The sequence below is a fragment of the Rattus norvegicus genome, chromosome 8, assembly GCF_021556685.1.
Source record: "Rattus norvegicus strain SHRSP/BbbUtx chromosome 8, alternate assembly SHRSP_T2T, whole genome shotgun sequence".
Lineage (NCBI taxonomy): Eukaryota > Metazoa > Chordata > Mammalia > Rodentia > Muridae > Rattus > Rattus norvegicus.
The window spans coordinates 52,143,495-52,168,881 of record NC_141541.1 but is presented as its reverse complement, the minus strand read 5'-3'; the positions used below and the strand labels follow the sequence as shown (position 1 = coordinate 52,168,881).

The following is a 25,387-nucleotide window of genomic DNA, read 5'->3' as shown; positions in this document are numbered from 1 at the left end:
TTTTTTTTGGTTCTTTTTTTCGGAGCTGGGGACCGAACCCAGGGCCTTGCGCTTCCTAGGTAAGCGCTCTACCACTGAGCTAAATCCCCAGCCCCGAGTCATTTTTTTAAAAAAAACAATTGTAACAGAGTTCACCAGGTTGTGACTCCTTATATGTGTCAGTAGGAATTCATCAAGACCTATAGAATGTATGATACAATGGGGTTGGGTGAGTGGATAAACTCCGGTGTGTGTTATGGCTTTCAGTTACTAATAATGAATATTAACGTATCAGCATTGACTCATTAGATGGTGGGGGAAAAGCAAATGTAATTTTAGAGTTTGTTTTGCTTTTTTACACTTTAAAATTGTTCTTAAAATGTGCTTATTATTATTGCTTTTTTGCACTCTTTAACATATTTTATTTTTTTCTTTTCTTTTTTTCAGAGCTGGGGACCGAACCAGGACCTTGCGCTTGCTAGGCAAGCGCTCTACCACTGAGCTAAATCCTCAACCCCAACATATTTTTTATTAGATATATTTCTTTATTTACATTTCAAATGTTATTACTTTACCATATTTTTAAAAAATTTTGTTTATTGCTGTTATTTTGAGACAGGATCTCACTGTGTAGCTCTGGCTCTTCTGAAACTCACTCTGTTTTGCCTGAAAATATGCATGGGAACCATGTATGTGAAGAGGTCAGAAGAGGGTGTTGGATCCCCTGGAACCATCTATGGAATCACAGATTGTTGTGAGCGTCCATGCAGGTGCCTTTATTTTTTGAGACAAGGTCTCAAATTTCTTTTTTTTTTTTTAAAGATTTATTTATTCATTTATTATATATAAGTACACTGTAGCTGTCTTCAGATACACCAGAAGAGGGCATCGGATCTCTTTACGATGGTTGTGAGCCACCATGTGGTTGCTAGGAATTGCTAGGAATTGAACTCAGGACCTCTGGAAGAGCAGTTGGGTGCTCTTTTTTTTTTTTTTTTTTTTTTTTGGTTCTTTTTTTCGGAGCTGGGGACCGAACCCAGGGCCTTGCGCTTCCTAGGTAAGCGCTCTACCACTGAGCTAAATCCCCAGCCCCCAGTTGGGTGCTCTTAACCGCCGAGCCATCTCTCCAGCCCCTCAAATTTCTTTTTTTTTTTTTTTTTTTTTTTTGGTTCTTTTTTTCGGAGCTGGGGAGCTGGGGACCGAACCCAGGGCCTTGCGCTTCCTAGGCAAGCGCTCTGCCGCTGAGCCAAATCCCCAACCCCGCCCCTCAAATTTCTTATGTAGTCAAGAATAACCTAAAGCACTCGGATCTCCAGCTTCTGTCTCCTGAGTGTTAAGATTATAAGCAAACACCACCAAGCCAACATGAAGATTTATTTGGTGTTGTTTGGGGGTTTGTTTTAAGACAGGGTTTCTCTGTAGCCATGGCTGTCCTGGAACTCTCTCTGTAGGCCAGGCTGGCCTTGAACAAGTTTTTTTTTTTTTTGGAGCTGGGGACCGAACCCAGGGCCTTGCACTTGCTAGGCAAGCGCTCTACCACTGAGCTAAATCCCCAACCCCATTGAACAAGTTTTTTGTTTGTTTGTTTTTGTTTTAGAACTGGCAAGATAGCTTAGTGGGTAGAGAGGCCCTGAAAGACTATCAAAGTGTACTTACCTGGGAGGCTCATGCAGGAAGATTGCCTCAAATTTGAAGCCATTCTGGGGTACATAGTGAAACGCTGTCACAAGACAAAATGAACCAAAATATAAGTACTCAAAAGTCAATAGTGCTTTCAATAACACCCGAGGAACACTCTCACTTCATAACACTTCTCTTCAAATGCCCATGCATTGCTAGTCAGAGTGAGGAATCCAGTAATCCCAACACTCAGCAGGCAAGTCAGGAAGATCAACAGTGCAAGGCCAGCCAGGGCTACCTAGCGAGACCTGCTCTCAAAAAGAAAATACAGGAGCTGGAGAGATGGCTCAGCGGTTAAGAGCACTGACTGCTCTTCCAGAGGTCCTGAGTTCAAATCCCAGCAACCACACGGTGGCTCACAACCATCTGTAATGAGATCTTCTGGTGCGTCTGAAGACAACTACAGTGTACTTATATAGAGTAAATAAATAAATCTTTAAAAAAAAAAGAAAGAAAATACAATTAAAAATTTGAACATACATTTTAAAACAGAAAAAAACACATATATTTTTGTAAATTTAATTTTTTCAAATTTTATTTTTAATGATAGTTCTTAAATCCTTTGACTTCCCCTATAGCCCGCCCCCCACCAGAGGTAGTGGAAAAGAAAGGATATGAGGTGGGGGTGGGGGAGGAAAGGGGATCTGTTTAGAAAGGTTCTTTGGAGCAACGTCCATCTATGTCTGGAAACTGGCAGTTCAGTTCACAGGTTAGCAGCAGCAGCAGCTCGATCCACTGGCAAATACTTCATGGATTCACCAGCAGTCCAGTTCAACAGAGTCAGCATAAAACAGCAATGGCGGCACTACCTAGCAGAGACAGCCAGGCCTCAGTCTCAGCACAAGTCATCAGGAGGGAGCAGCAGGGACATCAGAAGTTCTCAGCTGTGCCTCTCCAGTCCCCATCCCTGTCTATTTTTGTACTCCCTCCAAACATCATGTCTGTGTCTTGCCTCAGCACATGCATCTCTCTGAGTTGACATCACTCTGTCAATCAACCCAAGTCTGAGCAGCACATCACTAGAAGTTGTTTTGTGTGTTTCTCTCTATAGGGTCCTTTCAAATGGAGCTCAGCTCTGCAGTGTAAGGCAGACCAAAGCATGTGTGTTGTTAGCAAAAGATCCTTCGTCCCAGGTGGATGCTTTCATGTGCTTGCTTTAGCAGAACATCTTTAAACTCATCTGTTTCAGTCAAACATTCCTTCAGGCCTGCCTTAGCCTTTCTCCTGTGTCCACCCCAGAAAACACTCCTTCACGTGTTTGCCCCAGCAAAACACCATCCAACAGACTTTCCAAAGAACCCTTAAGTTTCCACTTCATATTTTTGTGCATGTGTAGAACCCAGGCAGGCATCAAAATTCCTGACTCAGCCTCCAGTGCGAGTGCCTCCAATAGGAGACGAGAGGGACAGATAAAGGCTCTCATATTCTTTGAGGATACGTTTATACTTCCTTCTACAGAATGGCATCTGCAGGTGCATTTTGCAAATAGTTCAACAGGGAGACCACCAATGATTTGCCTATGAACCCCTAGACCAGGTGAAGGAGCAGGAAGAGGGACATGCCCCTGCCCCCTTGGGTGTATGCAAACCCAGCTGCACAGAGATGGGGAGAAGAGAGTGCCAATACTTCCCCAATCAGAGACGAGGCTGGGAACCTGACCTACAGGTGAATCTCTAGGATTTCTTTCTTTTTTTGAGATGGTTTCTCATTATTGAGCCTTGGTCACCTATAACTTGCTCTGTAGAACAGCCTGGCCTCAAACTCACAGACCTGCCTGCCGCTGTTTCCAAAGTGCTGGGTTGAAAGGCATGGATTGGTACATCTGGCCTGACTCAAGGAATCCTTTCTTCCCAGATTGCTGGCTCTCTGAAAAAGCATAGCTTAGAGTCATTTCCAATCTGGGCATATTAGCATCTGTGGTGGCAGGCAGTGACTTGTGCTTCTGCAACCACAGACTGGAGCAGAAGAACATCCAAGTGTCGCTCTTCCCACGCAACCGCAGACTTCTGTGGCCTTTGTATGCACTGACTTCATGTTTCAAGGACATGGGCTCTGAGTTGTGCTGTCAAGTAGAAAAACTTGAGCTCGTGGTGGTTCAACGAATACGCAGCCAGCCTGGGGCATGCAGAGCCAGCCACAAGTGCTTGCCCAGAGGGAAAGCTTCCTCAGGAGATGAGGCACTGCAAACAGAGCTGCCACCTTCCTGGCCTCCCTTCCTCTCATCTGTCACAATCCATGCTTTTCACCCAGAGATGACCCCACTCCAGCAAAGTGTCTTTTACATGTGCAGAATTAGGCCTATCTTTTAAAGAACAGACACAGACCCTTCCCCAGGTACAAGTCTGTTGAGGTTTTCCCCTAACGTACTGTAAAAACTCCTTGCCCTTTTGAAAATGAGGGTTTTGAGATGGAGAGTTTACATTTTCTGCTAGACCTAGGTTGGAATAGAGACTATCTTCTTAAACAAACATGCATAGGGGCTGGGGATTTAGCTCAGTGGTAGAGCGCTTGCCTAGGAAGCGCAAGGCCCTGGGTTCGGTCCCCAGCTCCAAAAAAGGAAAAAAAAAAAAAAAAAAAAAAAAAAAAAAAAAAAAAAAAAAAAAAAAACCACATGCATAAACTGGGAGCCTGAGGCAAGAGGATTGCCTTAAATTCATGGGTAATTCCTGCTTTAAAGTTTTTTGCTTTGTTTTTGGTTTTGTTTTGTTTTGTTTTGTTTTGTTGTTTTTGAGAGAGGGTTTCTCTGTGTGGTCCTAACTGCCCTAGAACTCACTCTGGAGAACAGGCTGGCCTCAAACTCAGAGAGCCATCTGCCTCTGCCTCCCAAGTGCTAAGATTATAGGCATGAACCATCACCACCTGGCTTGCTTTGGCTTTTTTTTTTTTTTTTTTTTAAGATTTATTCATTTATTAAATATAAGTACACTGTAGCTGTCTTCAGATACACCAGAAGAGGGCATCAGATCCCATTACAGATGGTTGTGAGCCACCATGTGGTTGCTGGGATTTGAACTCAGGACCTCTGGAAGAGCAGTCAGGTGCTCTTAACCGCTGAGCCATCTCTCCAGCCCCATTGTTTTCTAAATTACATTTATTTATCTATTTGGGGTGGTGGTGCTGTGTGTGTGTTTGCACACGCGCATGCATGTGTATGCAGTCACAGAAGACAGACTGCAACTTTTGGGAGAGCCAGGACCCATACTCCCACAGAAAGCTTTGTGGCTCCCAGGGATTGAAGTCACTAGGTTAGGCAGCAGGCCCCTTTTACAGGTGAGCCAAGTTGTTGATCCTAGCTGGCTCTTTAATTGCAACCAATGTAGGTGTGGCAGGTGTGATTTTGGGTATAGGGAACGGAGTCCTGGCTGTGGGTAATTCGGCCAATCCTAGAGAAAGTTTAAATTGCTCCAGGATCCACACCTGACTAATTGCAGGCTGAAGACACAGGTTCAAAAACAAAACAAGGGGCTGGGGATTTAGCTCAGTGGTAGAGCACTTGCCTAGCAAGCGCAAGGCCCTGGGTTCGGTCCCCAGCTCCGGAAAAAAAATAAAAAAATAAAAAATAAAACGAGCGAGTCCTTCAGGGATGGTTCAGGCACTTCCTGTGTGTGCAGTAAGAATACCGGAGTTTGAGTCTCCAGCAACAGGAACTGACTGGCCAGAGAACATAGTCAGAATAAGGTGGGAAGTGATGAAAACACCTGACATCCTCCTCTGGTCTCTAACATGTGCGCACTCAGGTCGGCATGTATCTGGGGAAGCCCGTCTCTCTTCTGCTGGGAATTGGGTGCAGGTCACCAGGCTCTCACACAGCAAGTGCTTTTACCTGTATAAGCAACGGCACAGAAAAACTACTGACCTAGATTGCTCCGTGGGCGGAAAGAAAGATTTTATTTGAAACCAGACTGTGAAGCCCACCTCTAGATGTGTTTGGGGGATGGGGAGACAGGCAGGGACAGGAGTAAAATGACTGAAAAGCAAGCAGACTTTACGTGACAGTGAGGTGGATATGGGGGTCTGGGCTGTCATGATTGAACTGGAACTAGCTGCCCTTGGCAGAGGTAGTTGACCTTTGGGAAGGTTAAGAGAACTTCCGGGTGAGCAGAAACTGCTTTGAGAAATCTGCGTTTCTAATAAACAGTAACCTTTAGGGTTGTTTACCGGGTATCAACCCTTCTGCTTACCTAGCCCTGTATCTGTCAACAGCTCTGCTACTCTGGACCGGACAACCTGCTCAGCCATCTCGCTGGTTCTTTTCTTTTCTTGAGACAGAGTCTCTATGGAGCGTTGGTCCTGGAACTTGATACATAGACCAGGAACTTGATACATGATTCAGACTAACCTCCAATTCACAGATCTGCCTGCCTCTGCCTCCTAGGTGCTGTCCTTAAAGGTATAGCTGTTATTTACTTACTTATATTTTGAAAGACAGGGTTTACAGTAAGCAAAACTGTCTTTTCTTTCTTTTTTTTTTCTTTCTTTTTTTTTTTGGAGTTGGGGACCGAACCCAGGGCCTTGCGCTTGCTAGGCAAGCGCTCTACCACTGAGCTAAATCCCCAACCCCCAAAAACTGTCTTTTCTTAAACGGACTAAATATCTAGGAAGCTGACCCTTCTGTCTGTACCTCCCAAGTGCCCCACAAAGCCTCATTTATGTACTGCTGAGGACTGTACTTCAGGTGATGCGGGGCAAGCGGCACGTCCTTCGTGGAGGAAACACAGGGCTTATGCACATTATGAGTTGGCAACAGAGATTTTGAATTCCAAACAAGCAGGAAATTGAAAAAACAAACAGCGCTGACCAGGGGAAGGATAAGTGTCCTGTTTACTTTCTGTTGCTGTGATAAAACACTTTGACCAAAAGCAACTTGGGGAGGAAAAGGTTTGTTTACCTTACTGTCAGGCTAGCTAGCGGGTACAATTATTGGTTCACTCTCTGCAAGCTTTCTTCTTACACAGTCCAGGACCCCTCCCTTCGCCTAGGGAATGTTGCTTCCCATGGTTGGCTGGGTCCGCCTATATCAATTAACAAAAGAATCCCTCACAGACAAGTTTACGGTCCAAACCCACCTGAGCAATTCTGTAAACTGAAGTTTCTCTCATGATTCTAGGCTGTGCCAATTTGACAATTAAGGCTAACAGAGACGATAGTCACGAGAGAGATGGGTAAGTAGAAAATACCAGTCTCTTGATGTATGGGGCACAGATGGCCTACAAGCTGATGGGGTCAAGGTAGAAATCAGAGCGCCTTCATTCTGTGGCTCCTTTTCTCAGTGACAAGGGATCCCCCCTAACAATCTTTTTCTCTTTGTGAATAGCTTGAGACAGATGATAATCTTAAAAAGGGTTGTATTTCCAAAGCATGGTACATGCTTAATAAGTGTTAAAAATAAATGATGAGGGCTGGAGAGATGGCTCAGCGGTTAAGAGCACCCGACTGCTCTTCCAGAGGTCCTGAGTTCAATTCCCAGCAACCACATGGTGGCTCACAACCATCTGTAAAGAGATTCGATGCCCTCTTCTGGTGTGTCTGAAGACAGCTACAGTGTACTTATATATAATAAATGAATAAATAAATCTTTAAAAAAAATGATGAATGAGATGAGGCAGCAGGTCCCAGGGGGACGTGGAGAAGGTACTAAACCAGAGTCCAGCCCAGACCTCGAAGAACGCATACTCCAAGACCGGGAGCAGGGTGGAGTTGGGGCTTCGGGGCGATACCACTTAAAGACAGTCTCATTAAATTGTGGCTCTGGCTCTTTAAGGGGCGGGGCGGGGCGGGGTGAGGAAATTATACCGACACGCTAACGGACCTATCACCACCTCAAAGAGGAGGAGCTTTATAAATATATTTCTATTCCTCTCATTGGAAATTATGTCTTTGGGCGCTGTTCAAAAACACCAATGGTTTGTCGACTTTTCTGCCATTGCCCCTCACTGATTGGCCATGGGCTATAGTCCCGCCCCCTGCTTGCCCCGTCCCTTAGCACACAAGATGGCGGCGCCCAGTGGAGTCGAGACCGCGCTTGGGGTTTGCTGAGGCTGACTTTCTGTCCTGCTTTCCCTTTGGGTGCCAGTCGCCACGAGCAGGAGGACAGGGGCCGGGCGGGGACAGGGGCACTTGCGTGGCTGGACCGCGAGCCCGCGCCCAGCCTGCGTCGCCCCCACCCGGCCCCGGCCCGGCCCTTCCCGATCCCGTCCTATCCTTCCCGGTCTTCTCCCGGTCAGACCCGTTGCCCGGCCTTGAATACCGCTCCAGGCTTCTAAAGCTGAGGTACTTCCTCCAGTCCGGGCTCCCTATCATTTTAGAGATGTTTTGCTTCTTCGCTCCCGAACAGCCCGCCTTCCAAACCGGGATTCCTTTCCCTCTTGTAAAAGTCTTCTCTCCAACCCACTTCTGTAGATCTTGGTTCTCCCTTGGTTAGACGTTCACATCCCTTCCAAATTAACTCCGAACTCTCCGCAGTATTGGCAACCTTGACACCATCTTCTCTGAGGAGCCAGCCTTTCTTTTTTTGTCCTGAACTCCACAGCCCTATCATGGAGGCTGTCTACCTGGTGGTGAATGGGGTGGGCCTGATGCTGGACTTGCTGACCTTGGTGTTGGATCTCAACTTCTTGCTCGTGTCCTCCCTCCTGGCTACCTTGGCCTGGCTTTTGGCCTTCATCTACAATCTGCCACATACAGTACTGACGAGTCTTCTGCACTTGGGTCGAGGATTCCTGCTCTATTTGGTGGCCTTAGTTGAAGCAGTGGTCCGATTTACCTTCGGGGGATTGCAGGCCTTGTGTACTCTTCTCTGCAGCTGCTACTCGGGCTTGGAGAGCTTAAAGCTGCTGGGGCACCTGGCTTCTCATGGAGCTCTGAAGAGCCGGGAATTACTGAACAGGGGTATCCTGAACATGATCTCTAACGGTCATGGTTTGCTACGCCAGGCCTGTGACATCTGTGCCATTGCCATGAGCTTGGTGGCCTATGTGGTCAATAGTCTGGTCAATATTTGCCTCATTGGCACTCAGAACTTCTTCTCCCTGGTGCTGGCCCTGTGGGATGCCGTGACAGGGCCTCTTTGGAGGATGACAGACGTGGTGGCTGGTTTCCTTGCTCACATTTCCAGCAGCGCTGTGGCCATGGCCATTCTCCTGTGGACCCCTTGCCAACTAGTCCTGGAGCTGTTGGCCTCGGCCGTCCGCGTCCTGGCCAGCTGTGTGCTTTTCCACCTCACCGGTTTGGTGTTGCTGGCTTGTGTGCTGGTGGTGATTCTGATTGCGTTGCACCCAGAACAAACCCTGAGGTTGGCCACCCGAGCTCTCAATCAGCTTCACGCCCGCCCATCCTACCACCGGCTTCGAGAGGATGTTGTACGGCTGTCTCGCCTTCCACTAGGTCTAGAGGCTTGGCGCAGAGTCTGGAGCCGAAGCCTACAGCTGGCCAGCTGGCCAAATCGGGGAGGAGCACCGGGAGCCCCCCAAGGTGGCCCCAGGAGGGTGTTCTCAGCCAGGATCCAGCCCCAGGATCCTCTACCTGAAGCAGATGAGGAGGTCATCAGAACAGCAGCTGCTAGAGGCCGGGAGAGACTCAATGAGGAGGAACCTACAGCTGGTCAAGACCCATGGAAGTTGCTGAAGGAGCAAGAAGAGCGGAAGAAGTGTGTCATTTGCCAGGACCAAAGCAAGACGGTGCTGCTTCTGCCCTGCCGGCACCTGTGCCTGTGCCAGGCTTGCACCGAGATCCTCATGCGCCACCCCGTTTACCACCGCAACTGCCCGCTCTGCCGCCGCAGCATCCTGCAGACCCTCAATGTCTACCTCTGAAGACTCCCTCCCTGCCTGCCCGTCCTTTGTGCTCCACACACCAGGACAGCATCAACATTTTGCCTCCGGGTTCTGGCCTGAGTCCTCTTTGCCCTGAAGGTGTCTCTGCCAAGCCTCAAGCCATATATCCAGGACCTGTAGCTGGAATACTCCGGAAGACTCCAGTCTGGGTGGGACAGAGTAACACTTTCTCTAAATGCTGTGTGGGGCCCTGAGATGCTGAGGGTGGTGAGTATGTCACTATGCAAGGGCCCTGAGACTCTGTGGTGGGCTCTTCTGCACCTGCCCACCCAGATGCCTGCCTCTAGGGCTGTCTTTCTCTGCTTCTGGCTTTTTTTTGTTGGGAGTTTTTGGTCCTATTCCCCCAAGGCCACGCCACATCAGTGTCATTTGAGGATTTTGGCAACTCATGGACCTTGGAGTGATCTTGATTTTCTCTCTCTCTCTCTCTCTCTCTCTCTCTCTCTCTCTCTCTCTCTTTCTTTCTTTTGTTTATTCTTGGTTTGGAATGATCTTGGGCCTTTATGTTCAGCCAGAACCTCTGCCCTGGTGGGTGTGGTACTAGAAACCCGCAGGTGTCCTTAGAGCCACTTCTGCCTGTCATTGTCTTTTAAAGACTCCCAACTTGACTAGAACCTGGGGTCAAGAGTTTATCCCTGGGTACAGGGGTGCAGCTACACCTGGCTTTGGGACCATTTACCCTCAGGCACCCCAGCTCTATGGGGAGCCTCAGAAAGAACAACCAGATGTCTACTCATTCCCTACTTGGCATAGAACATAGCATTCCTCCAGGGCTCTCTCCAACAGTGGAGAGGGCATTCTGCACTTTTCACTAGGGTCCGAACAAGGGGCTAGGCCTCAGGGGTCATAGCTCCAGTAAGTCGGAACGCCCAGTTTCTATGAATAAAGTTCTGTTGACAGCTCTAAGTGTGGTCCTTGCAAGTGCCGGCAGCTGGTCAGCTGGTCTTTGACACTGGCTGGAGTAAGAAGTGAGCATCTGGATTTTGAGCTCTAGGGGTGGGGATGAGGGGAGAGTGTGACAGGCGAGAGCAAAGCAAGCATGGCTGCTTAATGCTTACCCTTCTGATGTGCCCTGCACTCCGTGGTTCTGAATCACCTTCTCTGTACCGTACCACATTAAGTCCCTTTGAGCAGAATGTGAACTTGTCCTGTTCTTCCTTTGTTCCTACTGTGCTGATCTTTCCAGGGGACATAGTGGAGTCTGCTGCCTGGAGGCCAGTCTGTGTCCTCCAGTTCCTGGAGGGGCTGGTACTTGTCTGGTTTTTGTTTGTTTTTTTGAGACAGGGTTTGTCTGTGTAGCCCTGGCTGTCCTATAACTCACCAAGCTGGCCTTGAACTCAGAGATCACCAGCTTCTGCCACCCAAGTGCTGGGAGTAAAGGCATGTGCCACCATGCATCTTGGTACAGGGCCTGGTACTGTGATGGGCTGGAGTATAGGTGTGAGTTAGAGCCTAGAGCCTATGGGCCTATCTGGAAGACACGGGAAGCCTAGAACCCTCTGATACAGTTGCCCTCCCACTGCCAGCAGGAAATTAGGGCATCATCCCCATAATTTAATGTCACCTCTAGAAGCGCTGTGTCTGAGACCGTTTTCTGGATGAGGGAGAAGATGCTGGTCCTGAAAGAAGTCTCTCCACTCTGCATTGAGAAGTTGAGCAATTAGGATTGGCAAACCTGGGTGTGTTATCATCAGTCCCAGCCTGTTAAACTGAGTGTCACCAGAGCTGAGCCCTCAGGGGGCCTGTGGTCAGCCTCAGACTTAATGGCTTGGCCCACCCAGGCTGTGCCTAGCACAGCAGAGACCAGTTCTCCACCTCAGAACTGGAGGCCCTTGGCAGGGCTTGCCTTCCCCAAGGAGTTGAGTAGGGCGAAGCCTGGCTCCTTCCAGTCTCTGTTTAATGTGGAGGATAAACATTTTATTAGGGAAGATAAACTTCCTGAGCCGGGGCCAAGGACCTCCTTTTCTTTTACTCCCATCTGGAATTCTTTCTGCAGACCTTTAATATCCTTTCCCCTGACCACCTTGGAAGCCCAGACCTTGAACCATTGTTGCAGTCCAGAGCTTGGGCACCCCCTTGTGGCCATCTCAGGAACTACAGACCTCTAGATGGGGTGACAGCGATGGCTTTCTAGGTATCCAAGAAAGCAGGTGTCTCTCACTATCTGGCATGCAGCCATGATTGACAGTCCCTGGCTCTTTGTTACACAACAGTGGCTGTGAGTGGCCATAGCCCTAAATCAGAAGTTACCCCCTAGTCAGGCTGGGGTTCACCATCTACACATGTAGGTGGAGCCAATTACTCTACATCTGCTTGCTTGTCTCTCTGTATCATGGCCCCATCCCACCCAGGAACCCTCAGAAGAAAGAAACCAGTGGGAGGATTGTAGGTTTATTAAGTGACCTCTGAGAAAAAGGCCTGCCTTGGGAGCAGGAGAGATGGAGTCAAAGACCTAGAGGGGCACAGGACTAGGAAGGGAGCATCCCATCTTGGAGTCCTGAGCCAGGATTCCACAGCTGCCAGCCTGCTGCATTCTAAAGTCCTGGGCAGAAACCCAGCAACTGCTCCACGCTGTCTGTCCTGACCTCAGACAGCCTCTGACTATTCATTGCCAGGAGGGGGACCAGAGGTGGCTCCCTCTCTTCTTAGTCATTCACAATAGTCCAGGGGGCCAGCCCTCCTGGTATGCGCGCTGGTCAGTGTCACACCCTCCACTAGGAGCAAGTGCCAGCTCCGGGTTCACTGTATTTTAAGCGAAGACTGGGGAGCTGTGCCAGTCAGAATAGACGAGAAATCCAGAGAAGGTACTGTCTGTTTTGATGCTGGCATAGATGCCAATGTAATCACCCACACCCACCTGAACCCATACCTGGTCCTCAGGTTCTAGCCTCACCATTGCACCCCCTGAGAGCGAGGCTGGCTTTGGCCACCCCCCAAAAAACTGGAAGAAAGAAGCTATGGATTGGCCATTTTTGACAAGATCAAACTGTAGGCTGGCCCGGTAGACAGTGGCATGGACAGCAAAGTAGTAGACACCAGGCACTTGGCAGGTGAACTTGCCGGTAGTGGCATCGTAATGTCCCTGCTCATTGAGCAGCACACGGTCGAAGGGTAGGGGTGTGTCGGCTGGCGGAGGTACCCGGCTCTCTGATCGCTTGGCACTGAAGGCTGATCGTGGGGGCACCGAGCACTCCCCCGCAGGCCCGATAGCCCCCACAGGTCCTGCCTCTCCACGCGGCCCGGGCTCCCCACGTGGCCCAGGTAGTCCTGCAGGGGATGGAGAGGGGAAGGGGAGAAGTCAGAAGCCTCCCAGCCTCCCAGGCTGTTACCTCCTGCGGGGAGCAGATCTGAAGTGCTGAGTAGAGGGATCAGGGTTTCTGATTCCCTGGGGCTGACTCACCCCTCCACCCGCAGCCCACCTCGCCCCGCTCCTGCTGACTGGAATGGAGGGAGAGTAGCGCCCCCTGGCGGGACCCTTGACCCCCAAAGGATCCATCAGAGCAGGGGCTGTGTTCACCAGGATGCACCCATGCACTGCAACGAAAATGAGTTCTTACCCGGTCTCCCGCCCTCGCCTTTCTCTCCCGGAGCTCCGGGTGCACCGTCGCGGCCATCACGGCCGTCACGGCCAGGCAGGCCTTGGCTGCCGTGGTGGCCTGGTGTGCCTGGGAGGCCGGGCTGCCCGGGACACAGGCTGGGGATCTTGTTGTCGTCCAGAGGAGGAGAGCCTGATGCCAGACCCAGAAGCAGCAGGGCAAGAAGTGGCCTCATGGTGATGACCCAGGAGGCCCAGACGCCAGGATCCTCTCTTGTAGTCTGTAGGCTGGGCAGGACCAGAGTTGGAACCCAGAATCTTAGGACCAACCTCGCGCCCCACCCAGGTGGAACCCAGTAGTTCCCCGCCCTACAAGCATGCCTTTGGGGTTGAGCACTGCGATGGGATGAAGATGAAGGTGCCCCAAACCAAGAACTGGGAAAGGAGAGACAAGCCCTCCTCCGTCCCCTAGCTGAAGCCCAGGCTTTCTACAGTCCCCTCCCCCACTTACCCTCTTCCTCTGCCAAACTCACCCCTTCCCGGCTCCCCAGCTCTCCCAGCTGCTCGCTTTGAATGGCTTCCTCAGACCCTCCTGCTGGCCCTGCTCCCACTCCTACCCCAACCAGGCAGCCCCTGCCCTCGCTGACAGACTCCTAGCTTCGGGTTGCTTCTTGCCGGCTCCACAGCACTCCTCCCAGACTCCTAGAGGAAACCAGTTGTTCAGAGGCCAAGAACTCCGGAGCTGGGAAATAGCAGGGAAATAACTCGTGGTGTCGCCCGGCGGCCGGCCAAAGTTGTGGGGATGTAGGGGGTGTGGAGAAAGGAGGAGGAGAGAGTTGAGCCAGCATTACAGAGAGGCTGAACTGTAAGTCAGACACTTGGGGCTCCAGTTCCCAGGGGCCTGAGGGGGAGGGAGGAATGGGATAATGATGGAGTCCAAGGTCAAAACTCTTGTGTGGGGGTAGGGCAGGGGTGGAGAACTGGATTAGTAGTGGGCCCAGGGTAAAGGATTCCAAAAACAGCCAGTTGGACCCCCAGGCCTAAGGTCCCAGCACACCAGCCATCACTCAAAACAGTTTTATTGACTACATGAAAAAGCTTGAAGGTCAGCTGATGGTGAACTTAAATGAAAAGGGGGAAGGCAGAAGACAGGGAATCAGGGTCAGAGACTTGGATAGGAAGTCTGCTAGGCCGTCCAATGGTACCAGGGCTGTCTTGGCAAATAAGAGCTCGAGGACGGTAGGGGAAAGATGATGGGACAGTCCCGTTAGTCCTGGGCAGGATCAGAGTAATAACTGTTCTTTTTCCTCTTTGAGAAGCTCCAGAGAGGATGGGCAGAGTCCCATGTCCAGGCCACCCTTGTTTTCTGCCTGCCTTGCCCACCCATCTTGGGAGAGGAGGATGGGCAGACAGAGGGTGGGGGCTGGCTTGGGGTCAGGGCTGGGAGCAAGCTTCCAGGCTAGCCAGCACAGGCAGCCTGTTGCAGTTGAAAGGCCAGGGGATGCCCAGTAATGCCAGGCTAGACTGGCACTGTTGTTCTGCCTCCTGGCAGACAGAACGACAAGGGGGTAGGATAGTGCCCAGTGAGGTGCATCGAGGTTCAAGCAGCCCACAGAGGAACCTCCGGAAAGTCTGGTAGCAGGGTAGACTTGTCAGGCTCTGTTGGAGGAAAGACGGCCATCAGGTGTCCCGTTCTCCATGCGCCCACCCTTCCTAAGGTCTCCCTCCTCTCTGTCCCAGCACCTTGTAGCCTCTGAGGATATCTGTCACCTCCATCTGTGTGGCCAGGCCCACCCAGATGTTAGGGAAGGCTGTGGTATTGTAGCTTAGTCCAAGGCACATCTCCACCTGGACAGGTTCACAGGTCAGGTCTGTAGGGGAGAGGGCTGAGTCACTGTGCTGGATATGACACTGCCTGGCCATTGTTTCCACACTCATAATAAGCACTTCTGAGTCTCTCAAGAGGCAACCACACAATGGTTTCACACACTCCAAGGAGCTGCTTTCCAGAGGCTGTTTGCCAGCCTGTGCATCATGTAGGCCCTTCTGATCTTAGGGAATGTGGAGCACCCAACTGGGGACCACTTGGGACCACTCCTGTCATGTAGTCTGTGAAGTAGGCTGTGGAGAGGGACTCCGAGTGCCACAGGATACATCTCAAAGCTCCTACCATTGACTCCTACATTCCTGCGTCCCTCTCAGATGACACCAGTGTACAATGCTACCACCAGCTGAGAGTCCTATCAAGACTCCTTGAAGTGGTCACAGGATGAAGAGAGAGGGGCCCAGCTATGAACTATCAAGGAGGAAGGAAGGGGAGTTGAAGAAAGTGTGGTAGGGAACCCTGCCTGTTCTGACTGGCGGGACTTGCTCAGAAGTAAGGCTCCTTACCCAGTTGTGGGGACAAGTGGCTGTTGCAGTTGTCATTGCTGTCATTTGCACAGTCTTTCCATAAGTCACAAATCCGTTGCAGTTCTCTACGTACTCTGCTCTGGCAGAACTCTCTGGGTCCACAAAGGTCTGTGGGCACAGGGGCATGACTATACCTACCGCCCTCCAGGGTACCCTTTAATGTTCCTCGGAGGACCCTCTGTTGCTCACACCCACCTGCCCAGGGGCACCCACTCTCTGTCGTATTGATGGCCTGGTAGGTTGCTAAAAAGCCCCCACTGCTGATACCAAGATCAGTCTTGAAGATTACAGTCAGCTGGTGCTGCGAGGAGACGAGGTGGGATGGTGGCTCTGCTCCACAGAACCTGCCCAGAGCAGAAAAAAAAAAAAAAATCCTGGGCACAGGCCACTGGCCAGCCCTTGGGGCTCTGGGCTGGGCTCTTGGCTATGCCAGGGGCCATAGGGCCCAAGATGGCTGAGTCATGGAGCTTAGGGCCTGGGGACTCATGCTATATGTTACAAGAAGTATGAGACGACATCTTAAACTTAAGCCACTTTGAGAAGGGGAGAGTCGGGGAAGATACGGAAGGCAAAGGCCCTTCAAGTGGGAAGAGTGGACTAGGTGACTGCAGAAGTGAATGGGCTTGCGTTGAGGAAGTGTATGCTGTCTCAGGATGCCAGGAAAGAGATCTCTTGTCTATAGAGCGACTGAAGGCAGTGAAGCTGGGGACTCCCTTGAGCCTCGCACATGGAGCCCGGCCTGCCAGGTTGGCGATGGGTTGCCCACCACTCTTGCCCTGGTTAGTACCTGCCCAGGGAGCTGAATGTTCCTGAGTTGCTGGCCTCATACACCTCCACGTAGTCAAACTTGCATTCAGTTTGTTCTTCCAGGCTGAAGTTGTGGAACTCTAGTCTTATCCTGTATCCCACGGGCACTTTGATATACCAGGTACAAAGCTGGAGGACATACGTGACATAAGTCATGGGAACAGTCCCCTGCCGCAGCCTGGACATGTAGGGGCTGCTTTGCCCAGAGCAGACTAGGCAAGGTGTAAGTGGCTGTTGCCTACCTCACTCCCATCACTGGTGCCTCTTAAAATAGGAAATGCCCATGAGGCATGGTGCCGTACACCTGTATCCCAGAGCTGGAAGGCGAGTTCAAGGCCAGCCCAAGCTATGTGTCAAGTCCCGCAGCAGCCTCCTGAGCTACATATAGAGACTGTCTTAAGAAGCCAAGGACCAGCCAGGGGTATAGCTCAGTGGTAAAGAATTTCTGTGACCCTGGCATTGATTCTCACCGTGGAAACAAAACAAAACAAAACAAAAAAACAAACAAAAAAACCCAACCCAGCAGATGTGGGGTAGGGGTGCCGGCCCAGGGTCCCGCCGCACACCTTTTAGTTCCAGGCAGAAGCGGGTGGATCTCTGTGAGTTCCAGGCTAGCCATGGCTACACAGTGAGATCCTGTCTCAAGACAAACAAAAACCCAGGCCTGGCATAGTGGCTCATACTTAAGAATCCAAGTACCCAGGAGGCTGGGGCAGGATTCTCACCAGTGACAAGAACAGCAAGGGCTGTAGGGTATGACATTGTCTATCCGTAAATAAATGCCTTTTCAAATCGTCTGGTCTCAGAAATAGATGTGCTTACCCCACCTGGAAATGCCTGGTATACAGTCGGTACTTAACAATGTCTCCTTCTGGCCTGCATCAACTTGTTTTATCAAGTGCATTTCCAGGCCCACTGTTCCCAGGCACACTGACCTAGCCACTCTGGTGTCTCATGAGTACTACACCATCCTGAGGGCACCGTACTTACCTGTTGGTGAGGGTAGTGCTGTGGGTAGTTTGGGGTAGAGAACACCCCAGAGAGCTCAGTCAGGTTCCCTCCACACCCTGTAGAGAAGTCAAGTGGCTCATGAGTGGCGGGGAAGAAAGCTCTGGGCCAGTGCAGGGATCCCAACCTGAACCTGGGACAGAAGCCTGAAGATGTGCCTGCCCTGTCCCTCGCTGAGCCCGTACCCAACGTCTTGGCACTGCAGTTGGCCTCATCACTGCCATCGATGCAGTCCTTAATGCCGTCACACACAGAGTCTTGCTTCAGGCAGAGGAGCAGGTCACAGTGGAACTCGTAGTGGGTACAGCTCCCTGGAGACAGGCAAGAACCATCTGCAGTCAGAATTCCCAGAGTTCCCATCCCTTTTGCTGGGAGGAGCTGCAGGAGAGGTGGCTAGGGATATGGAGGGAAGCCACTTACAATGTCCAGGGGCCACTGCTTGGTACCAGGCCTGGAAACCAGACCCTTCTACATCGTTATCAGAGACGAAGGACACACGGAGGTGACTGGTGTTGGTGTTAACTGTGGCAGGAGGTGTTTTACCACACATTCTGTAAGAAAGCCAGGTAGGAATGATGCAGGCTCCGAACTCAGGTAAGAAACAGATCAGAGAAAGGGAAGTGAGTTTCCAGAGGCCACACAGCAAGGTGCTGGCAGGGGAAGAGTCCGTTCTGTTAATTTTTCTTCTAGTCCAGATTTTTGTTTCATTTCCCAGCTTCTGTACCCTTCAGACATGTGGGGTTCCCTGGAAGCAGAGGGACCCACCTGAGCAGAGGGCCTGTAGGCGCTGGGCTAATTTCCAAGCGATCAAAAAGACAGGCGAGCATGCTTTCTGTGCTGAGCACTTGAATCTTGAGCTGTATTGTCTGGCCTGTGGCTACCTGGATATGCCAGACGCAGTGGCTGTGGGGTGGGTAAAGGTCTGGGTAGTTGGGACTGCTGAAGAAACCACTGGGACCAGGAAGGAGGCCTCCACAGGCTGCAGGGGATGGAATGAGAGTTCAGAGGTCAATAGGGGAGAGGCCTTCCCCTACCTGCAAGGTTCCCCTTCTAGGCTTTCCTCCCCAACACCATCTCGGGGCTTCTCTAGAGTTCTCTTGGGACTTACTGGTTTGGTGTGTAGGGCTCATGGCTGCCTCTTGCCGCCCTGTGATTGCTGGGGTGGTGGTGGTGGTGGTGGTGGTGTTAGGGGTGGTGCTGGGAATGACACCTGTGGGGGTGAGGCCTCCTCGGGTGGGCAGTGGGTTCTTGGTAGTCCTGGGGAGAGATGTAGCCTGCAACTCTGGAGGCAGGCATAGAGGAGTGTCATTTAGAGGAGTGGGTTCCTGGGGGGCTGGCAGAATAACTCATGGGCTCTCCATGGAAAGCCCGTCCATTTACTTACGAGCCAGGATGACAGCCACCAGCAGCCCCAGCAGTAGTAGCAGCAGGCCGCTGAGCAGCAGGATACAGAGCCCGGAGAAGTGGCAGTCTGGTTGTAGCCCCCGGAGACGCTGGACTGCAAAGAGAACACAGTGGGCTTTTGAGAGGCACCACTGTGTGGGGTATCCCTCACTCCACCTTAGTTCCTGGGTTCCCTCTTATGTTCAAGCAACCCCTGATGGTTACCATGCCAGGGACCTTGGAGGCTGCTGCTGACATTTTTCTGTAATGCTGGTGGAGGGCAAGAAGGCCCGGCTTCCAGGTCGAAAGCAGGATTGCAGAACTCTGTCTGGAATGGAGGGCAGAACCTTAGGGGCTGGGACGTGTGGGTTCACTTAGGGACATCTGGGAGGTGGGTTCCATGTAGACCTTACCTTGCTCAGCTCAGCTGCCTCTGGACAGAGGGTGACATCGGCATAGTCCTTCATGGCTCAAGGCTCTGCATGGCTTTCTGGAGTTCCAGTGATAGCCTAAGACCCCCGAGGGTCCACTCCCCGGTCACAAGCCACCAATCAAAGAAGCGAACTTTGCTCTTGAGGGACCAGGCTGTCAGGAGACACTGGTTCTCTGGCTGCCTTTGGCAGAATGGCCAGGGCCCCAGGCTACTATGGTCCCATGTGGGGGAGGGAGCTGATGCGAGAAGGAATTCACAAAAGGCACGGAATGGTCCTTAATCCAACTCAGCTGAGGATGCTGAGGTCAAGACCCTGGCACTGACTACCAATCCTTAAAGGCACAGGCGGTGGCTGCAAACACCAGCAGAGAAAACCGGGTGTTCTGTGGAATGTGGCTAAGGGGGTGATCACCATGGCCTCCTTTTCACTCAAAGTATGGAGGGAGTTCCTGGGGGAGCTGAGCTTGGTGAATATGACTGAGGTGCAGGCATTGGAGCCTCAGGTAAACAGACAGAGGGAGCAAGTACTGGGGTAGAGGCAGGCTGCTTTCTAAGGGTCACAAAGTGAGCAGCCCACTACTCCCCATCCGAGTGGCAAAGTTATTAGCTTTTTCTTTTCTTTCTTTATTCTCCTCCTCTTCTTTTTTTTGGTGAGATGGTTTCATATTGTCCAGGTTAGCTTCAAACTCTTTATGTAGGCAAGATGACCTTGAACACTTTTTTGTTTGTCATTATATATACATACATATGTATACCATATACACACACACATATATACATATATATATACACACACATATATATACATATATATACACATATATGATTATATATCAAGACAAAGTCTATCACTTGAACTCAGAGCTTGCTTGATTTTGCTTGTCTAGTCAACTGGCCTACTCCAGGTATCACAGATGGAGCTGCTGTCTGACTGGCAAACACAGTGTTTCTGTGATTGCCGGACATCTGAATAGCAAGTGCTTTTTACCCGCTAAGCCATTTTCTCGATAGGTTCTGGAGCTTCTGAGCCTCCTGTCTGTAGTCCCCAGTGCTGTGTGAGCACCATGGAGGGGGGAGGGATGGGAGGGGGGATTGGACCCTTCCGTGTGGTGTGTGTGCGTGCTAGGTTAGCACAGCTACTGATGGATCTACAGCCCCAAGTCTATCTTTTGCTGTTTTTGTTGGCTAGCCTCAACCTTGGAGCCATCCTCTCACCTCAGCCTCCCTGGGAGTCGGGAGTGAGTCTTCACATGTGGTTGAGAAAGGCCTCTGCTACAGTCATCATCTCTGTTGGAACTGGCATGGGATCGAGGGCTTGGTTCCCACGTCTGGATCCCCAAGCCTGCAGGAGGGAGGACAGGTGGGAGAGGACTCCCTGTCATTGTGGCCAGGTCAGGTATGGCTCCCTCCATGCTGCATGTCCCAGGCTGGCACGGCTGTTCCAGGAATAAAGGCAAGGAACCACCAACCTGTCTTGTTTATCACAGTGCTGGGCAGGGCTGAGAGTCTGCAAACAACTTCCTATTCCCAGCTACTACTGTAGAATGTCTATAATGCGTTAGGCCCTGGGCAAGAGGTCTTACACATTGTTTACTCTCCTTTCACACAAAAATCAATGAAGTAGCCATTTTACAAAAGGAGGTATTAAAGCTCTGAGATGTTAAGTAACTTCCCCAAAGTCACACAGCCGAAAAACAAAGAGAAGAATTAAACAGCACGTTTCTGCCCTCAGGAAAGAGCCTTTCCCCAAATTCTCCATCTGCCCTCTCAGAGGCCTGGCTGCTTCTTCCTGGACTCTAAACACCAACCCAGCAGCCCTGGTCTTTAGAGAAGGCCAGCTTTGGTAGCTGCAGGGGCAAGTGTCTTAAAGAGGCTGTGGTCCCTTGGACCATTTAAACCCACAGGAAGAGTTTGCAATAGCTAAACACTGTGGTGCACAACTTTAATCCCAGCACTTGAGAGGCAGAGGAGGGAGATCTCTGTGAGTTTGAGGCAAGCCTGGTCTACAGAGTGAGTTCTAGGATAGCCAGGGCTACATAGAGAAGTCCTGTCTCAAAAATGAGGAAAGAAAAAAGAGGAGAGAGAGAGAGAGAGAGAGAGAGAGAGAGAGAGAGAGAGAGAGAGAAAGAAGAGGAGAAGAAGAAAGAAGAGGAGAAGAAGAGAAGAGAGGAGAGAAGAGGGAAGAGAGAGGGGAGAGGAGGGCGGGAGAGAGAGACTGAATTAGAACCTGTGGACTGCCCTGCACTGGTCTGTGGTGATTTGGGGAGTGGCTGAGCCCCTTGGTGTGATTATTTGCTGGAGTCTGCAGGTATCAGGCCTGGCTGGGTGATGAAGTATGCTGATGGAGCTAGTCACCCTCATCTTGGCATAGGACTTAGCAAGAGTAGTTTCAAAGTGGGGCTCAGAGGCTCCTTAGCCTCCCCCCACCCCCAACTCGGATTGGATAGAGTTTACTACAGTTATGACTTGGTGGGGAATGGGACAGAACAGTGGAAGCCCTCTGTGCACAGGACCCGTCATTCGTCTAGAGGACTGTGACCGACCCCAGAGCCATCAGGGATGAGCTACGTCTCAAGTTACCATGTCTTCGAATTCACCAGTGTTAGGCTCAATCAAGTCCCACTTCAGTAAGATAAGAGTCTTCTGGCAGCCAGGGGACTTGAACTTGGCTGCACGGATGGGCTCAGTGACTTGTTTCTTATCCTACTGGAGTAGGTTTCTTGTTCTATTGGTGTAGATGGGCTAGATGACCTGGCCACAGTCTGGGACTTCTATAAAACTTCCATGGACCTGTCTGGAGCTGAGGTGGGAGGCCATGAAGACCACTAGAAAACCATCTCTGAGGTCCTGCGGGCAAGCTGTGCAGTCTTCCAAGAGCGGTGCCATCTCTGTAGCCTTTGCCTCCTCTTTCTTCGCAACTTTTTTTTTTTTTTGAGACATGATCTTGGGGCTGGGGATTTAGCTCAGTGGTAGAGCGCTTACCTAGGAAGCGCAAGGCCCTGGGTTCAGTCCCCAGCTCCGAAAAAAAAAAAAAAAAAAAAAAGAGACATGATCTTTTCTTTTTTCTTCTTTTTAAAAAGATTTATTTCATGTATGTGAGTACACTGTCACTGTCTTCAGACACACCAGAAGAGGGCATCAGATCCCATTACAGACAGTTGTGAGCCGCTATGTGGTTGCTGGGAATTGAACTCAGGACCTCTGGAAGAGCAGTCAGTGCTCTTAACTGCTGAGCCATCTCCCCAGCCCCAAAACACGATCTTTTATTTATCTATATGTGTGCATGACCTGTATCATGTGTGTGTCCATGCCTATGGAGGCTGGAGGGAGCCTCTCCTTCAGTCTCGTGGGTTCCAGGGATTGAATTTAAGTTGCTAGGCTTGGTGGTAAGGGCCTTGACTTCCTAAGCTATCTTGCCAACCCAGTTCCAATAAAAGATTGCATTATTCTCTAAGAATGCATAATTAGGTAGTAACATTATCTAATAAAAGATGTTATGTGTCTCTGTGTATGAGTGGACATGCAGGTGTTAGTGTGGAAGTCACAGGTCAACTTCTGGGAACCAGATCTTTCTGCTGTGAGGACTGACCTCAAGTCCACTTGTACAGTGTGCGCTTTTAGGTGTCCATTGTGGACCTAGCCATAAGTTCTTCCTTGTCAGGTATTTGGTCACTGTGGGCCACACTTTTTTCTAAACAGCCTCATGATGAGTTGGAATCACTGTTAGCTCAGAGATGATGCTGGGCTCAGAGAGGTCTGGGGCTACGGTTGCTGGCCACTTCCCCCTGCCCTCTGCAGCTGACAGAGTTGTATCCACGAGTGTTGAAGGGTGGGGACTCTTGGAAACATCCAGCTCAAACAGACCTATCAGGGCTCAGCTATCGAGTGCTGGCTTTGCTGCTGGTTATGTGTATATGTTACATGGCTGCTCAGTTTGCTTCCTTTTTTTTTTTTTTTTTTCCTTCGGAGCTGGGAACCGAACCCAGGGCCGGGCCTTGCGCTTCCTAGGCAAGCGCTCTACCACTGAGCTAAATCCCCAACCCCTCAGTTTGCTTCCTAATGGAGTAGGAGAATTCTGCCAGAGTCCTGCCAAATGCTGTCACCAATTCAACCAACATCACTTCCGATGGAGCCAGAACTAGGTGAGATCCCCTGCTTTGGCCACAGCCAGGTGGTGCAGCCTTTGACAGGTCTTGAACTCTCACTGTCAAAACAACAGTAGTAGGGATGAGGCAGCCTCTAAAAACCCAAGTATAAACATTCAAGACATATGGATTGGGCTGAGCATTGATCAGTTAAAAGTTAATTCTGGGGATGGAGAGATGGCTAGTACTGTACCAAATCCCCAACCCAAGGTCTGTCCCTGCATTAAAAAAAAAATTATATGCATTGGTGCTCTGCCTGCCTGTCTCTCGTGTGAGGGTGTCAGATCTTGGAGTTAAGAGCTGTGAACTGCCATGTGGGTGCTGGGAATTGAACTCATGACCTCCGGAAGAGCAGTCAGTGCTCTTAACCGCTAAGCCATCTCTCCAGCCACTACATCTCTTTGTTACGGCTTTGGAAGGGAATTTGCTACAAAACACGTGACTTGAATTTCATCCTTGAAAATGGTGGGAGAAGAATTGACTTTCAAAAGTTCCCTACACGTCATGGTGTCCACATGCTGTCCTTCTAGAAAAATGTAAAAAAAAAAAAAAAACAAACAAACCCCAACAAAACAAACTATAAACCGGGTGAAGGAACCATGGGTGTGTAAGTCCCAATTCAAATCAAATGTGTGTTTGGAGGACATGAACAGGGACAGCACTTCGGTTCTACCAGGCCTTGGTGGAAGGTTCTTGTTCAAGGTCAACTGCAAAGGCAGCACCTTCTCTCAGTGAGGGCCTGCAGGAACACCAGCTAAGAACAGGCGAAATAATCCAAGTTGCTAGGAGGCGAGTCAGATCTCAAAGAAGTGCCTGCGACAGACCTGCTTGTGTTTGGGGTTTGGTGCACTGCTAGGGGCTGTTGCCATGGGGATGAGATGGAGCCACAGGCTCAGGAGGGAAAGGAAAGCCGCTAGCCAGGGCAAGGGCTTGACTTGCGTCTGTTCTCTGGAGAACAGAGTGCACAGGGCGGCACCTACCACCACTGAAAAGACAAGGCATCTCCAGCTTGGAAGTGAGCCAGTTCTACTTAGGAGAGAACATTGTTTATGCTGTCGCTGGCTGCCAGAAGCCACAAGCTTTGAGATATCTCATCCTTGGTCCTGCCATTCCTAGGGTGGGGAGGGAGAGTCCAAGTCCCTCGGAGAGAAGTCACAAGGTTTGTTTAAATCTTTCTTCTTATGTACAAGTGTGATTTGCTCCAGCCTAGCATACCAGAGGCCCTGGGTTCAATCCCAAGTACCAACTAAAACGGAATGGAGGCACATGGGCCTAAACTGGAATCCCAGCCTCTGCATAAGCTGGAGACTCGACTCACTTAGCCAGCTGGAGGGCCACCTGAACTATGTGAGATCTCGTCTAGAATAAAGGTTACCTTACTCCCCCACTCTCATGAAATTTCCAGCTTAGAAAGCTGTCTTCATGAGGTGGGCCACCCAAGCCCCAAGCGACAGCAGGTATCTGTGCCACAACAAGGATGGCTAGACAAGACTTTGCTGTTTCAGTGTCCACAGCACTGGAGCCAGCTACGCAGAAAAACCCTGCCGGTCTGAGCTACCACCAGACCTGTTTCCCCAGGTGTTGACTGTGCTCTTGGCAGGTTAATGTCTGTGGAAGACGCTGCTGAGGTCTTCGAAAGTGTGATGTGTGAACAAGTGGGTAATAAGCTTCTAGGACTCAGAATTTAGGGCAGAACTGTGAACTGTGTGGCCCTCACTTTGCTGGGAGCACTTCCTGAATTCAAGGCCCTCCCAAATCAAGACCATCACACCAGCTTCCTTCTCAAAGCTACTATTTATTCTGTACAAGGCTCCACTGTAACTAGACATTCTACTCTTGCTTACATAGTAAACAAGTGTACACCAGCCCTTGGGCTCACGTCACAGGTCTTCCCTAGAGAAGGGGATCAGGCCAGGCAAACTCGGGGTGTCTTTTCTAGGGTGCCTTGACCTGGGACACTCAAGCACTCCAGGTTCTGAGGGCATAAGCCAGGCCCACCAGTGGGTGTGCAAAATGCACTGTGCAAAATGCCGTAGTGCTGAGTAGCCTGACTCTTGGGACAGCATGGAGTTTTTTTTTTTTTTTTGTCTAATGTCAGGGCGAAATCAAGCCCACGGCAAAGAATTATGAGACATCCCCAGGCACCAGGCTCACACTCCCAGGGCAGGACCAA

General features: G+C 50.5%; 3 protein-coding genes across 7 annotated transcripts; 1 reads left to right on the top strand and 2 right to left on the bottom strand.

Moving 5' to 3' along the window:
* The first annotated feature begins 8,195 nt into the window (after positions 1-8,195).
* Rnf26 (ring finger protein 26) lies at positions 8,196-10,394 on the top strand. The gene has a single exon (NM_001113748.1). The coding sequence runs from the start codon at positions 8,196-8,198 to the stop codon at positions 9,468-9,470; it is 1,275 nt and encodes a 424-aa protein (NP_001107220.1). The 3' UTR covers positions 9,471-10,394.
* A 1,474-nt stretch (positions 10,395-11,868) lies between these two features.
* On the bottom strand, positions 11,869-13,748 carry C1qtnf5 (C1q and TNF related 5). 3 transcript variants are annotated; one of them, NM_001012123.1, is given in 3 exon segments: positions 11,869-12,758; positions 13,049-13,314; positions 13,560-13,742. In NM_001012123.1, coding segments are annotated over 2 exon segments (732 nt in total). In that variant the 5' UTR covers positions 13,263-13,314; positions 13,560-13,742; the 3' UTR covers positions 11,869-12,240.
* A 339-nt stretch (positions 13,749-14,087) lies between these two features.
* On the bottom strand, positions 14,088-19,271 carry Mfrp (membrane frizzled-related protein). Of its 3 annotated transcripts, none has more exon segments than NM_001108137.2 (13): positions 14,088-14,685; positions 14,770-14,897; positions 15,418-15,546; positions 15,634-15,782; positions 16,226-16,374; positions 17,236-17,312; positions 17,439-17,564; positions 17,674-17,804; positions 18,019-18,232; positions 18,362-18,535; positions 18,638-18,751; positions 18,862-18,964; positions 19,050-19,253. In NM_001108137.2, coding segments are annotated over 13 exon segments (1,773 nt in total). In that variant the 5' UTR covers positions 19,104-19,253; the 3' UTR covers positions 14,088-14,460.
* Positions 19,272-25,387: the final 6,116 nt, after the last annotated feature.